Here is a 17,018-nt window from a genome sequence, read left to right as displayed (position 1 = left end):
CCTGATTCCAGCCAATTCCCGAATGGAACATCTTCGGGGCTGGCCATAGACACAGTACACAATCGCTCTCTTTCCATTCATTACAATTCCAAAATTCTCAAGATCCAGAAGGTTGAGTAGCGGTCTTTCCTCCCGGCCAGGAGAGCTTCCCTTCTTCAGCTATGTAGCCAGGACTGATGGGTCTTCCTTCATCTCTGTTATCGATATGTTGCAGTGGGGAGGTCTCCATGTGCGCTTCCCGCTTCAAAGCAGAAGTTCCTCCCAGCCTCACCCAATAATACCGGATCTATGAGGAAGGAAGACAGAGGCTCACTTCCTAGGATCACAGATCAGTTTACTGCTACAGTCTTCGGGCTGGTGAGTCTCATCAAGAAAAAACCTTTCCAAAGGAGAAAGTCTTCATCTACCCTCATCCGAGATCTGCAGTTGTTCATAGCACGCGAGTCTTCGCTGGATGGGGGGGCATCCTTGGAGGACACAATATATAGCACACAAGGTCTCTGGGCCGATGACCCAAAACATCGTCCTGCCCATCAACTTCCTTAAGGAGTTCGCGAGCTATTCCCTTCTTGGCGCTTCCAGGCCTTCCAGCCTCAGATCCAGGGCTGTCATCTTTTGGTCTGAACCCGACAACGCATCGGCGGCAAAGGCTCCATCCCTAAACAATCCAGGGCGGGTCCAGGATCCCTCGCCTTCATCTATGTATACTGGTGGCAGTAGAGATACTTCGACATGGGCCGAAAACATCTCCTGCTATCGCTAAGTCGGCAGAGAGCACATACAGGGAATCTCAACGCTCAGGTGGGATTACTGGCTAAGCCGCCTAATCGGTGACGGAAGCAAGAGTGGAAGCTCCATCCGGACGATCTTCCAACTGATCGCACTCAAACCCTCGGGGTTGTCCTAGCAACTTGCGCTTCGGGATCTCTTTGCCTCCGCTCCAAGAATGCACAACTTCCTCGATTTTCACCACTCAGATGCTTTCATTCCCGAGGCACTAGCAGTAGATGCACTGATGGCTCCGTGGCTGAGGGAGCTCCTCTATGCCTTCATCCACCTACCCCAGTCATCCCGAAGCTCATAAGGAAGGTCTCTGGTCAGAGAGAAAGCCCGGACGTAATTCTAGTAGCAACTGCATGGTGGCCCAGAAGGCAACCATGGTCTCTCCCTCAATCCTTCAATTGGCAAATCTTCCAAGGCCCTGAGGACTGGCCCAGTTTCCACGCCGTGGACATGTTTCCTCTCAGGGACTCCGTGGTCCATCCCAACCCCAAGTGAGTTTTGTCTGACCTAGCGAAGCGCTTTGAGCGCCCAGGGAGGCCCTAACCAAAAAAGGTTATTCCGGCCAGGTAATATCAATACAAATCATCAAAGGCCCTTGAGACCATCCAACCTCTCGAATCCTATAACTTCTTCGATGGAGGACCTTTCCCTCTCCTGGGCTCAAGAGGCCCGGATCGTAACCCACTGAGACCTTCTGTCCCTCAGGTTTTACAAGTTTCTCCAGGGTCGGATTCAGGAAGGGCCTTAGCAAGTGCTACTCTTCATGAAGACAGCTGGCAGCGCTCACGGCTGCTTGGCCTGGCAAGGTTCATGGACTACCCACTTTGTCCAGGCACCCAGGTCATTTTAGATTCCTCAAAGGGGTCTCCACACAAAACAACCTCCGGGATAGTCCATCTGTTCCCTTCATCGGAGACTTAACATTGTGCTCCTCAGCTCTCACCAAAACCGCCCTTCCGGAGCCCATCCGTTCCGTGCATCTGAAATGGGTTCTCTATGGAAACTTCTCTTTCTGAATTGCCATCACTACAGCCAGAAGAATTTCCAGAGTTGCAGGCCCCTATCCGTCAACTCCCAGCTCTGCACATCTTTCACAAGGACAGTCCCATGAGGCTGGATCCCCACCTTTGTTCCAAAAGTTGCTTCCAGGTTCCATACATGGAAGCAGGAGGTGATCATCCCCAGCACCTTTTGTCCAAGTCCTTCCACATCCCAAAGAAAGTCCCTTTGGCACACCTTAGATGTCCTGTAGGGCTTCAAGACATTTGACTATCATCAGAACAGAGAATATCAGGCAGGACTGAAATCCCTATTCATAAACGTTACCATGCCTAATCTAGGGAGCTCAGAATGTCCAAGGCTGCACTCGAGTTACACTCTCAGAGATGTGCATTACCGAGGCATATAAAGCATCTCACATGCACCTGTGCCTAAGCGGCATCGACGGCTCATTCCACTCGGAGTGCCGCAACTAACGCGACATTCAGACGACAGGTTCCTCTGGAGGATGTGTGTAGGGCGGCCACCTGAAGTCCTCTTCATCCTCCTTTATCAAGACATTGCAGGTTCGCGTTCCATGGCTAGCGAAACCGCTTTTGGAACTAGAGTGCTCGAACATATATTTGGAGACTAACATTCCCAACCCATTTCCGGGACACTGCTCTGGGAGGAGAGTCCCAATCCAAGATTGTTCGAGATAGCCTCCAGGAGAAACGGTACATTGGTACTTACTCCTGAAGGGACCTTCTCCTGGTATTGGCGATATGAGGGCATCTTGGCCCTCACAATGTAGCACTTTCTATGCAGTCTCCAAAATTAATCATTCCTTCGTTTATTATTATGATCTATGGATCGGGGTAGTTAGTTATAAAATACTTGGAGTTCCTCACGTTTTGATGGTTGTTTTCAATGTTATTCTTCGTTATTATGTTGTTCTCGTTACTTCCTGTTCTACTTCTTAAGATAATAGAGTTTTTTCTCTCACTGCTGAGTCAACGGAATATTTATTTATTTATTTATTTATTTATTTATTTATTTGTTCCACTTTTATACCGCCCTCCCCCAAAGGGCTCAGGGCGGTTTACATCACAATATAAACAAGCGGATAACAAAATAGAATACTAAAAATTCATGTCTGCCAAAAAAAGCAGCTCTTAATTTATATAAGTAATCAGTTAAAACAGAGTTTGTGTTTCAGCCACTAGCTCCCCAACTCCCTCTGAGGGAACAGCGGATCTGTGAAGTTGCTAATGGGCACCGATCAGCAGCCGGGCTTCCCAAAAGCTCCGCGGAATAACCTGGAAGTCTTACAGGCTCCTATGAACCTCTTGTAGGTCCCGGGTGAGGGCCCTCTGACAGCTGGAGGAAGAGACAGGCAGGGGCCAGGGCCGTAAAAGCCCTGGCCCTGGTGGAGGCCAGCCGCATCATAGAGGGGGCGGGGATCTCCAGTAGATTGGCCTCTGCCGAACGCAGAGACCGACGTGGGACATATGGGGATCTAAGATACTGGGGATCTAAGATGGATTCCAGCCTCTACAGGAAGTGACATCATTTAGTCCTGCCTCCCTGAGTATAGGTTGGAAATCACCCAATCCAAGATGCCCTCATCGCCTACCAGGAGAAGGTCCCTTCAGGGTAAGTACCAATGTACCGTTTCCCCCCCCACGCACTCAAATACCACAATGCAGCCCAATTGATGACGAGGGCTCGGGGGAACGGCAGGAAATTCAGGAAGGTGCCATCGGCCCGATAGTGGCTGAGGAGAGTGAGAGGCCCCAATCCTCCAACGGATCTCCACTGTGCAGGCAAGATCATGGAATGTTGGTGGGAGAGGGGACCTCCCAAGCAACTGCAACCCGCAACATTGCAGATCCTACTTCCTGGACAAATGTTTCTGACCAAGAGCTTATGAATCTCTTCATAACGAGAGAGGAGATTTCTCTCCCTGACAAGGAAAAAGAAAGTGCTAAACTCAGGGAAAGGCACAGATCCCATTCTAGGAGGGGACATAAGCGCAGATATTCATCTAGCTCTTCCTCCAGATCTCCACCCCCCTCCTCTGCTTACAGAGACCCTCTTAATTTACCAGGAGAGGAGGAGGTTAGTGAAGGTGAATTGGAGAATTCCGCTGAACATTTTTCAGAGTCTGAGGAAGGCACTATTGAACCTAAGGAAAAATGCATTAGATTTTTCAAAAAGGAGGACTTAGCCCTCATTATGACTAAGACTATCTCAACCTTGGAACTGCAGGACCCACGGACCCTGAGGACCCTGAAGGCCCTTCCACATCAAAGAAACCAGTTAAGGGTTGCCTTAAGGGGAAGAATCCCCCCCCCAGGGAGTGGGGGTTGTGTGCTGTCACTAGGTACTGTGTCATGGCTTACTGGTGGTAAGAACACTTCAGAGTTTTGATGCACATGTTCCCAACCTGTATGCTTTTCAAAGTTGGCACTGCGTGAGATAGCAATTCTTCCATGACCCAATGAAAATCTATAGCCTTTGGTATTCTGCGCATATCCTACAAAACGCAGTCTCTGCCATTTCTTTTGTCCTTTTTTCCGTTGCTGTCTGGGAATGAGGACGTTAGCAAAACTCCCAAATATTCTAAGGTGTTTCAGGGAAGGCCTTTTGCCAAACATTCTGAAAAATGGTGTTTCATTGATACTTGAACTCCACAACCTGTTTATTACATGTGTGGCAGCTAAGACAGCCTCTCCCCAGAAATGGAATGGAACCTTGGCATCATTTATCATGCAATCCCGCATTGTTTGAAGAACGCCTAGTCTCCTCTCAGCCACGCCATTTTCAGCCGGGCTGAACGGATTTGTTCTCCTGTGGCTAATACCTTTCTGTGTCAGCCATGTTTGGAATTTGTTCCCCATGAACTCACCGCCTCTGTCAGATTGCAGGCAAGCCACCTTGTGAGGGAACCTCCGTTCAATCATTGAGACCCATTCCTTAAACCTTGTAAAGGCTTCATCCTTAGATTTCAACAGCAAGCAGTAAGAATATCTGCTATAATCATCAATCAGCAGAAATATATATCATGCACCCCCTTCGCTTGATTGGAAAGGACCAGCTAAGTCTGCATGGACTAGTTCAAATGGTCTTTCCATTTGTCTGTAGCTCTTTTTGGGGATTGGATAGGATTTCACCTTAACCCCACTACAGACTGAACAGTCTAGGAATGCTTTGCAAGGCTTTACACTCAAATCACATACTTTTGCCAACTGCTTGATGGTGGCAAAACTTGCATGTCCTAGGACTCTGTGAAGATAGTGCACACAATCATCATGCATAGGCTTATTAGCTAGACTTGAAACATTCATTACATTTTCATTTTGCCCTTTATCAGTCATAACATACATTTTGTCGCAGAGTGTACCTTTTGCACACTCTATGTCATTCTGCCATACTGTACAACCCTGTCTATCAAATATAGTTTTGTACCCTTGTTCAGCTAAACTTGGGACGCTCAACAAACAAAAATCCAGTCCAGGAACACACAACACATTTTGCAACTTTTTACCTAGGCATGGTATGTAGGCAGTTCCTTGCAGCGTAACAGCAGCTGGTGATCCATCGGCCAAGCTGACATGCTTCACACTTGCCTTGGACTCCTCAGTCAATAGGTGATGAGCATTTACGACATGCTCTGAGCAGGCAGAGTCCAAGAGCCAGATGGGTTGGTTTCTCTGGACATCGGTTCTCAGCAATGCCGTCAAGTAGTGCTCCTTCTTTCCTCTTCCCCGTTGTCCTTTAGCTGGCCCCTTCTTCTCCCCCTTCTGTGGGCATTCTCGGAGAAGATGATTAGTAGAGCCACAACGGAAACAACGCCGAACTGCATATGACCTTGGACAGTTCAGGGAAAGCTGGGTTTCACTTTTGCCTCTGGAAACAGCAGGCTTCTCTCTGGCTGTGGCTTCAAGGCAAAACTCTCTTTGTTTCTGGAGCTCCAGAAGCCGTGCAGTCACATAGTCTAGAGTCAAATCATCTTCCTTTATGCTCTGCATACTATAGACAAAATTGTCCCAGCTGTCATCTAGGGAAGATAGTACAATATAGGCCCTATGCTGTTCAGTGAAAGTCATGCCTCTGTCTTCCAGCTCGACGAATAGTGTACGCAGCTGTTGGACATGGTTGGCCACATTTTCACCTCCTTTCAGCTTCAAATTGTATAAACGTCTGGTCAAGATTACCTTGGAACCAGCAGTCTGCGTCTGGTACAGGTCCTTCAACACCTTCCAGCAGTCAGAAGCCTTCTCAGCAGCCCGTAGATAGATGAGCTGGGAGTTTTCCACAGCCAACATTATGGACGCCTTGGCTCTGGCATCTGCCCTCTGCTCTGCTGCTGTGCCTGGGTTCGGTGGGGTCTCGACTACAGCCCATAAATCTTCACGTATGAGAAAGCTCTGCATTTTCACACTCCATGCTGAGTAGTTCCCTGCAGTCAGCCGTTCAAAAGGCAAACTGCACATGGTGGATGTCATCGTGTCACACTGCCTCGACACTCTCTAGCTTCAGTGGTTAGGATACTGGGCCCATAACCAAATTGTTGGCCTAGTGCACAGCGGAAGGACTAGGTGCCAACTCACCCTTGCTAGAACAGGAGGTAACTGCTTGCAGTATAAGAAAAAGAAACACTCAGACAGTAGATTTAGTTCCAACAGGAATACTTTATCTCTTGTTTCTCAAAGGAACAAAAATAACAATAACTATCCACTCTCTACTCTGACAACAATCTGAGCCCGAACCTGAAGGTGAAGGAGAGGTACTGAATTGGGTATGCAGTCTTCTTATATAGTTTTGTCCAGCAAATCATTAGCTAGATGATCTAATCATCCTGGCCTGTGACCTTTTCACTTCTGCTGACTGTTACATGCCAATCACTGCAGACCCAGACAGAGAGGCTCCGACCTTTACAATTCTGCTGACTGTTACATGCCAATCACTGCAGACCCAGACAGAGAGGCTCCGACCTTTACAATTCTGTTGACTGTTACATTCCAGTCATTCTAGACCAGCATATGACCACCTTGCAATTTTCAATATCCTGACAATGTACTGATCATACAAAACTGACTTACCCAAGCTTGGTGACCCTGTGCTTGGATCCTGCACTGGACCTTCTTGTATAGTTCCAGTTTCAGGAGGGAAGCCCTAAAATGTTCTTGACTGTTTCTGTTTTGGACACATTCTCTTACTCACTTAAACTCACTTAAACATATTGCCAAACTATAACTAGGTGCTTCAAGAATGACACTGGGGACCCTTGGATTTAAATTTCCCTTTGTCCCTTTGTCCCTGTTCAACTTGTTCCCAGCAAGTCACTCCTGGTTTTTGGTAAATCATATTTTGCTGTTTCATCCAACTCTGTAAGCTATGGTTTGAACACAAGCCAGGATCACAAATCATATATTATTCCCGGTTTTCAGGGCAATATTGAAACTCATTTGGTTTTGTTGCAACAGCAACAGCAAACTATAATCTGCCAAAAACTAGGAAGTAATTATTTGAAAAATTAATTAAGTGAAAAAGTAGAACTAGAAACTTTAAAAAAAATCAGTGTAAGAATCTGAAATATGAATGTTGTTTGAAAACAAGAATTTCTGCACTTTTAAAAAATATCAAAAAGACTAGTAAACCACATTTGATATAAAATGCCTTTCAAAACAGTAGGAATGATCCAGTCAAAATTAAGCATGTTTAAATTTCATTTGTTACTGTGGGAGAGAGTACAAAATCAACACTTGTTCAAAAATACATATATTTACTACCTAGCTACTGGAGGGCAAATTGGTATCATTTCAGTGTCGAGTATATACTAAGTCTGCAAGTAACCGCAAACAAATTCCAAAATTAAAGTACCCGTTATTGCCCAAAACATTGACTTTCATTATGATCCATCCAAGAAGGATGCACTGCTAAAAAGTATGCAAACTTCCCTGTTCCCTACCATGCTTCTAGTATGTATTTACTGATGTTTTGCCTCTTTTAAGGAAGTGGCTCAACCTTATTTGAACATTTTAATTGGATGTGACTAATAGAGCATGCATTGGAGTTCAATAGGTACAATGCTGTTATATGTACATCCTGGAAGATTTAAAAATGAGGGATTTATTTTGTCATTCATAAAGTTGTAATACAGTCTAGAGAAACTATTTTGTTAAAAGATAGCATCTACTTAACCTGCTTATTTATTTCTTTTAGTAGAAGGTTAGATCCACAATAAATACACAAGAAAATAAGTAGATAGGGGGATTTATCTTTGAAATAAGATCCCTGTCATGCTTTTGAAATGTGAAATGCATGAAGACTTGTCAGAGAGATATACAGACATGATTTTCTTTTTACTGTGATTTGGAAATATTATTTATATTTGTTATTCGCCAGTGCCACCAAGCAGTGATCAAGTGATACAGTAATTTAAAGTCTGTTTCCAGTTCAGAATATAGATATTTGTGTGTACATAATTGAGAAAGACACATATACATTGTTTTGTTTTTTGTTTGTGGATGTGGTTACACTTGAAAATTTAACAATAGTCATGTAAGCTTTGTTTATTAAAAAGACTAGAAAAAGAAAGTTTAGTCAGATTGCATATGAAAATTATATGAATTATTGGTTTGTTTTGCAAAGCAAATTTGAGTTGGATAGCAGTGCCAAACTGCACTGCATTTCAGGCACTGCACAGATGAGATGCCACCACTAAAAAAGCCCTGTCTTTGATCACCATCCACCACATCTTTGCAGGCAGGGACACAGAAAGCAGGGCTTGTGAAGAGAATCTTGTGGGCTGGATAGTATGGGAGGAAGTGGTCCTTCAAATATCCTGGCCCCAATCTGTTTAGGTCCTTGAAGGTAAGAACCAACACTTTATATTGTGCCAGAAACCTATGTGATGGCGCTGTCATTTTTTTAGCACAGAGGTAATATGATCCCTGTGTCCTGACCCTGACAGTATCCTGGCTACTGTATTTTGAACCTGTAGAATTGTCTAGGCAGTTTTCAAAGACAGTACCCCCACCCCATAGCCCAATGCAGCCCCAGTAATCTAACCTGGATGTGATCAGAGCATGGATCACTGTGGCCAGATGTCTGTTTTCAAGGAATGGCTGTAACTGGTGTATCAATTAAATCTGATAAATGGAACTGTGTGCCACAGAGAAGAGCCCCCAGCCTTAGACTGGGTCATGCAGTAATCCTAAACTGCAAACCTGGTCTTTCAAGTCTGACTCCTCAGTCCTTGAGCTGTTTTGTCGTTGACTCAAATGCCAATAAAAGTACTCTGATGTCATTGATCAACAGCACCTCTGTTATCTTCTCTAGGAACCTGTTCAAATCTTATACAGATCCACGTGGCTTAGTTTTATGTTGCTTCCAGTTGCTTTTATGTTGCTTCCAGTAAACGGGAAGGAAACATACTTTGACTCATTCTTCTACTATTATCTTGAGATCTTGTTCTCATATTTGTCTGTCGTGTGTGGGTAGATGATGTAAGCCTTAAACTGACAAGAGTTTTATGTTGGTCTGTGGCCCGGTTCTCTAGTGAGGATTTGAGTAACCATCTGTTGATAGAAATATTATGCTTATCATTAGTATATTTTGTCTGCATCAGGCACAATTCTAGAATCCAGATTGTTCCTGAATTCTCAGGTTTCGATACTGTCCACTAATGTGTTATAATAATGAATGCAGTGTATTTTATTTGTGGAAAGAGAATAGTCCGTCTGTGATTCAAATGTATGTAACCTCTGGGCTTAACTACTGTAATACATCTTACGTGAGACTTCCTTTGAAGACTGCAGCTAATGCAGAAAATTACTGTCCACTTGGACTATATAATACAAGTCTTATTATATATACTATTACAACTATCAGAGCTGATAATTCAAATCTCAGTTAAAAGCAGAGTTTTCTGGATTGTGTGGCCGTGGTTTGGTAGTTTTTGCTCCTGATGTTTTTGCCTGCATCTACAGCTGCAATCTCCAGAGTCACAATAAGATGGGTTTCTCTCCATGGCACATCTCACCATGAGATGCCTCTGAAAATGCTAGCCATAGATGCAGGCAAAACGTTAGGAGCAAAAATTACCAGACCACAGCCACACAGCCCCAAAAAATCTCAACAGCCAGTTGATTCTGGCCATGAAAGCCTTCGACAATACATTGTCATTTGTGTTCCTGCTCCACAAGAAATTGGTCAATGTCAGCTGGCAGTATGATCTTGTTTGCTATGGCCCTATTATGTAAGTTCCTCCTGAGGGACACCTAGGAGAACACAACACTGTGGATATTTAAGAAATGTGTTCATACCCCCTCTCCCACCATGTTTTGTTTCTGTAAAAGTTAGCAATTTAAGCCGGTTTAATAGCGAGCTGTGGGTTTCCTGTGGGTTTGTTCTTTATTGTGGAACCCTTTGGAAATATAAGTTACTTCAAATTAAGTCTTAAGGGAGGCAGTATAGAAGTGTTTTAAATAAATTCCCCTTTTTTAGGTAAGTTGATTTTTTATGACCCTTTTAAAATGCTTTTTGGAGTTTTGAGAGGTTTTTGTTTACTACGGCAACAGTGTTATTACAAGCAGTATTTTACTTCCTGCTGCAGTAGCAGCAGCATGGCACAGAGCGGTGTGATTGTCTGAGTAGTTTAGTATGGATAGCTTTTCATTTAGCCTTTGCTCTGACAGCCCATGCCCTGGATAAGTGGTGTAGGCCTGTACAGGTGAAATCTATTCTCACATTTGCCTCAGGGGTGACTGGACTGTAACAGAATTTTTCAAACCCGTTGGGCCCAACCGCAAAGCAGAGAATAAATGGCTGAAGTGCTAGGTCTCGACAGAAAAATCAATGCCTGGTTATACAGACATGACAGACCAGGTCTGCAATTCTCTTCATGAAAGTCTGTGCATTTACCACACTTCAGGTTAAAAACATGCTTCTTTTGTCAGTTTTTGGGGTATGTGTCTAAACACCTGGCTTTATTTTTCTTCCTTTTCTTCCTTTTTTTAACCACAGGAAATTTACATGCCACTTGTGTGACAGAAGTTTTACAGAGAAGTGGGCTTTGAACAATCATATGAAACTTCACACAGGAGAAAAGCCATATAAGTGCACATGGCCTACCTGCCATTATTCTTTTCTCACAGCATCAGCCATGAAAGACCACTATAGGACTCATACAGGTTTGTCTTGAGTTTTTCTTTTCTTCCAAGGGGTGGGGGAAATGTGTGGATTGTGAGGGAAAGTTGTAATGGGTTTTACAATACATGTAAAATTACTGTTTTCAAGAAGTATCTTAGAACTGAGACACTAACAGCCCAATCCCAAGGGCTCAGGTGGGGTGTGGTGTGGTGAGGCTCTGGAAAACCCCGGCCACCACTGAAGTGCCCATAGCTGAGAACAGCATTATGCCATCCTTTCAGGTGGCAAAACTCCCAAGGATCTGTGTTTGAAAGGCTGGGTGGAAGCCAACTAGGGTCAGCCTAATCCCCAGAAACGCCCCGCAAAATGCTCCCAGCCACATAGGCATCCTCCTGGATGCCAACGCAGCTCCGAGGGCTTCCAGGTCTGGCACCGCTAAGGTCCATGGTGCCCACCAACCTCCCAGTTTGTCCACCCCACTGACACATTTGCCAAATTTAGTGGCAGGAAGGGCAAAACACCAACACAAGCTCATGCTGGCTCCATACACCGCCCACCCCCCTTTGGATTAGGCTGCCCAGATTCTAATAGTAAAGGTGTCCTTACTGGGGTTTGTGTTAACGCTAGAATCATGGCATATACTTCCATGCAGTCAGAGGTTGCGGAGGAGTGGGGAAGGCAGGGCTGTTCTGAACCAGCAGCATGGTGCCCTGGCGGCTAAGCATTGCTGTGGCTGACTCGTCTGACTACCACATCATGGGGCTAGGTTGGGAGCCTAGCATGAGCCTAAGAAGGAAGCTCATAGGGCCCCAGCCCCTGCTTCTTCATCCTCATAAGAAAGGCTGTGATGTGTGGGTTTTCCACCTGATATCATATCCCTGCTTTTTTCTCTGAACTACTTTTTAAAATTGTATATATTGGCTTCAATGGTTTTTCCTTGATAGAGCACTGTCTATGGCAGATGTTTCTAATATCAGTGAAACAGTAGTGTGGCTGGAGTTACACTATTTCCAGATGCTTAAACATTTTGAATAATATATATTTCACATAAAAGTTGTAAACAACTTGAAGTGTGAAGATTTGCATCACTTGATAATGTTGATTCTAAAGGCAGGCTTACACAATCATATTTGCAGCTGATATTTTTCAACGCAGCAGGTGAGCTGACAGAGGGAGGACATGAGGGACAAAATTTATATGGCCCAGGGTAAACTGGGAACCCATGCATCCAAGAAAGTCGTCTGATTTTGGTTGGATCTGGGTGATGTTTTGGTTGGATCTGATGATGTGATCTGATTTGGTTGGATCTGATGATCTGGGCGGTGTTGTTCACCGCCCAGAGCCCTCAGGGGATGGGGCGGTATACAAATGTAATTATAAATAAATAAATAAATAAATAAATAAATAAACCTGGAGTACATCTTTGTTTAGTAGCCCGTGGAACCTCCGCAAGGCTATTGTCCTTAGGTATGTGTCTATACAATCACATTGAGAAAATGTCATATGATCTTGTGGTTCCTTTTGGAACTACTATACCAGCAAAAATTACTAAAAAGTATACCCTCGTACAGGTAGTTCTCACAATATCCACATTAATTTGGTGTGGTTGAAAACTGCCTGTGAGGCTCATGTACTTGGTGGATAGAAATGTAATTACTTAGCCTAGGTACCATTCCTGCAAAGGGGAAAATGCTGATAATTTCCCTGTGAACTGTTCCTAACTTAAGTATTTGCCGACGATACTAAAGAACTTCTCACTGATTGCTGAGCAACAGCATTAATTTTAAAGCTGCTACATCTAAATGTGCATATCAGTAAGCATCAGTTCTACACATAGATAGTACAGACTTGACTACAGGTTACAATAATCAGAGTTCATATCTATGCCTCTGAATTAAAACTAAAGATGTTACACTTCAGAAAATTCCAGTGCAGGACTTATGTCAGCTTACTGATCAGTCATTTATGACAACTGAAACTAACATTTTCCAGACAAATGCTTCAAATGCAGTTTGATTCTTTAAGAATGGTATTAAATAGAACTGTAATTTGTAGCGTCTTGTGAAGGGAGGGAAAACTGATAATAATGCATCTGAGATTATCTTTAAACTCTTTAGCAAATCGCATATGTAACTCTTAGTTTTAAAAAGTGAGTCGATGAGGAGAAAAACGATCTTTAAATCAAAATTCTATAGGTATTCCTTGCAAAGATGGAACAGTGTTCTATTAAATTGAAAAAAAATTCCTGAAAAGATTTCCCCCCAATTTTCTGAAAATGAAATGAGTTGTTGCTAGAAATTATAGGTTAAAAGTTCTTCCAAAGCAGTTTGTAGGAAGCCCGGGCCTCCTTAGCTTCTTTGACAAGGGTGTTGACGATTTAAGGTCTCCAGCCTGCCCTGAGAGATCACTTATATCGAACAGCAGATGAAAAGCCAGTGCAGATGTAATTTATCGTCGGCGTTTCCTTCTAAAGAATAATTGTGGAGACTTGGTAAGATCAATAATATGGATTTTTGTTGTTAGGTCTTGTAGTCTGCACCATAATGAGAGATAGGGGACAGTGGCTGTTTTCTAATAGAAAATAAAGGATTGGCTTCCGTGTCTTTCTGCATTTGAATGCAAAATGGCACACTTGAAACTAATTCAAGTTGTTAAGAAAAGAACCATTTTCTATTACATTCCTGTTATCATATAAACATGGCATATTAGATCAGCCCCCTGTACCCCAAATGATATATTGCTGCTTAGATCCTTCTCAAAGTTTAAAGGCTTTAACTTCTGGAGGAAAGAATGATAGAATTGTTAAATGTATGGTTAAAAAGTGAAATCATGTGTCCAATTGTGTGTGGTCCAGCATTCAAAATTGTATGCAGGACCGTGTCTAATCATAGTTAAACATATTTGCAGGCCAACCCACAAACAAACAAATGTAAAACCGTCTAGTGAAATCCAAGCAGAATTAACTCTAAAACATATATGATAAAATATGTTGAATTGAATAAGTGTGATCTCTGTACTTAAAGCATCTTTAGCTCCAAATCCCCTGGTGCATTCATGTGTCAGGAAGTAAAACCTAAAGGTAGAACTGTTTGTGTTGCAATGTTTCTGTTACTTAAAAACTCAGTCATTTTCACTTTTTAGTTATTCAGTAAAGACAATTCACAGACACTTATTCAGTTATTCAGTAAAGACAATTCACAGACTCTTCAAGACACAGTAAAGACAATTCACAGACACAGATACATCATCTATATATCTATGTATCAAGTACTTCTCTCTGTGATACACCTCTGAAGATGCCAGCCACAGATGCAGGCGAAACGTTAGGAACAAGATCCACCAGACCACGGCCACACAGCCCGGAAAACCCACAAGAACCAGTTGAATCCAGCCGTGAAAGCCTTCAACAATAATTTGGGTTAGATTAGAAACTTATATAAGGTATTTGATAAGAGACAAATCCAACAGATCTTGTTATTATAGAAGGTTATTTTAATGCTAGGATTGGAAAGGATGACAGTAGCCTATATCTGAATTATAAGGTGTGCCCCCCAGATATGGGAAACTCTGACCTTCAATTTCTTAGGCTATCAAAGGATGTTAAATCAAACTGTATAAAATGATACAGATGGCTCTTTTTGGTGGTGTAAATCTATGCTGGGAAAAGGGGGCATTCCCAGGCTAAGGAAACTGACTAAAGTTGACCCCACCTGAAGGAATGCTTCTAAAACACCCCCATCCATGCAGGTACATCGTCCTGTGGCAGAGGACCACTGTCACAGGGGCAAACTTTTGCATTTGCTCATGCCCTGCTGTCAACATAAGTGTTTTTGAGTTGGTGTCCATGCCCATTTGTGTGGCACTAGTGGGAATGGTGCCAGTTCAGCATGATAACTTCCTCTTTCAAAAGGTGGAAGAGGCAATTAAGGGGTTCATTATTTTAGATTTGATTTTGATTAATTGGGAAAAGCTAATAGAGGGTGGGCATGTTAGGGAGAAGTGATCATATGTTTTTATAATTCCCTTTTATGGGGTATTAGAAATGTTTTTAGTTTAACACGTATGTTGGATTTTAGTTGGGTTGATTTTAGTAAATTTAGAGAGGCCGTATCTGCATGGCCCGTTTACGACGGCCTGGGGGCGCCAAAAAATCCCCCCCCCCCACCACCCCCCCCCCCCCCCCCCCCCCCCACACCCACCCCCCCCCCCCCCCCCCCCCCCCCCCCCCCCCCCCCACCCCCCCCCCCCCCCCCCCCCCCCCACCCCCCCCCCCCCCCACCCCCCCCCCCCCCCACCCCCCCCCCCCCCCACCCCCCCCCCCCCCCACCCCCCCCCCCCCCCACCCCCCCCCCCCCCCACCCCCCCCCCCCCCCACCCCCCCCCCCCCCCACCCCCCCCCCCCCCCACCCCCCCCCCCCCCCACCCCCCCCCCCCCCCACCCCCCCCCCCCCCCACCCCCCCCCCCCCCCACCCCCCCCCCCCCCCACCCCCCCCCCCCCCCACCCCCCCCCCCCCCCACCCCCCCCCCCCCCCACCCCCCCCCCCCCCCACCCCCCCCCCCCCCCACCCCCCCCCCCCCCCACCCCCCCCCCCCCCCACCCCCCCCCCCCCCCACCCCCCCCCCCCCCCACCCCCCCCCCCCCCCACCCCCCCCCCCCCCCACCCCCCCCCCCCCCCACCCCCCCCCCCCCCCACCCCCCCCCCCCCCCACCCCCCCCCCCCCCCACCCCCCCCCCCCCCCACCCCCCCCCCCCCCCACCCCCCCCCCCCCCCACCCCCCCCCCCCCCCACCCCCCCCCCCCCCCACCCCCCCCCCCCCCCACCCCCCCCCCCCCCCACCCCCCCCCCCCCCCACCCCCCCCCCCCCCCACCCCCCCCCCCCCCCACCCCCCCCCCCCCCCACCCCCCCCCCCCCCCACCCCCCCCCCCCCCCACCCCCCCCCCCCCCCACCCCCCCCCCCCCCCACCCCCCCCCCCCCCCACCCCCCCCCCCCCCCACCCCCCCCCCCCCCCACCCCCCCCCCCCCCCACCCCCCCCCCCCCCCACCCCCCCCCCCCCCCACCCCCCCCCCCCCCCACCCCCCCCCCCCCCCACCCCCCCCCCCCCCCACCCCCCCCCCCCCCCACCCCCCCCCCCCCCCACCCCCCCCCCCCCCCACCCCCCCCCCCCCCCACCCCCCCCCCCCCCCACCCCCCCCCCCCCCCACCCCCCCCCCCCCCCACCCCCCCCCCCCCCCACCCCCCCCCCCCCCCACCCCCCCCCCCCCCCACCCCCCCCCCCCCCCACCCCCCCCCCCCCCCACCCCCCCCCCCCCCCACCCCCCCCCCCCCCCACCCCCCCCCCCCCCCACCCCCCCCCCCCCCCACCCCCCCCCCCCCCCACCCCCCCCCCCCCCCACCCCCCCCCCCCCCCACCCCCCCCCCCCCCCACCCCCCCCCCCCCCCACCCCCCCCCCCCCCCACCCCCCCCCCCCCCCACCCCCCCCCCCCCCCACCCCCCCCCCCCCCCACCCCCCCCCCCCCCCACCCCCCCCCCCCCCCACCCCCCCCCCCCCCCACCCCCCCCCCCCCCCACCCCCCCCCCCCCCCACCCCCCCCCCCCCCCACCCCCCCCCCCCCCCACCCCCCCCCCCCCCCACCCCCCCCCCCCCCCACCCCCCCCCCCCCCCACCCCCCCCCCCCCCCACCCCCCCCCCCCCCCACCCCCCCCCCCCCCCACCCCCCCCCCCCCCCACCCCCCCCCCCCCCCACCCCCCCCCCCCCCCACCCCCCCCCCCCCCCACCCCCCCCCCCCCCCACCCCCCCCCCCCCCCACCCCCCCCCCCCCCCACCCCCCCCCCCCCCCACCCCCCCCCCCCCCCACCCCCCCCCCCCCCCACCCCCCCCCCCCCCCACCCCCCCCCCCCCCCACCCCCCCCCCCCCCCACCCCCCCCCCCCCCCACCCCCCCCCCCCCCCACCCCCCCCCCCCCCCACCCCCCCCCCCCCCCACCCCCCCCCCCCCCCACCCCCCCCCCCCCCCACCCCCCCCCCCCCCCACCCCCCCCCCCCCCCACCCCCCCCCCCCCCCACCCCCCCCCCCCCCCACCCCCCCCC

At 49.0% G+C, this 17,018-nt stretch overlaps 1 protein-coding gene across 1 annotated transcript in view; it reads left to right on the top strand.

Moving 5' to 3' along the window:
* ZNF407 (zinc finger protein 407) overlaps window positions 1–17,018 on the top strand; it is a 530,175-nt gene that overhangs the window by 255,642 nt on the left and 257,515 nt on the right. Inside the window, exon 5 of the mRNA XM_048507663.1 lies at window positions 10,798–10,964. Coding sequence (XP_048363620.1) covers window positions 10,798–10,964 — 167 coding nt within the window. The remainder of the gene's footprint in view (window positions 1–10,797; window positions 10,965–17,018) is intronic.

The sequence above is a fragment of the Sphaerodactylus townsendi genome, linkage group LG09 (genome assembly GCF_021028975.2).
Source record: "Sphaerodactylus townsendi isolate TG3544 linkage group LG09, MPM_Stown_v2.3, whole genome shotgun sequence".
Taxonomy (NCBI): Eukaryota; Metazoa; Chordata; class Lepidosauria; order Squamata; family Sphaerodactylidae; genus Sphaerodactylus; species Sphaerodactylus townsendi.
This window is presented reverse-complemented; position numbering and strand designations above follow the sequence as displayed.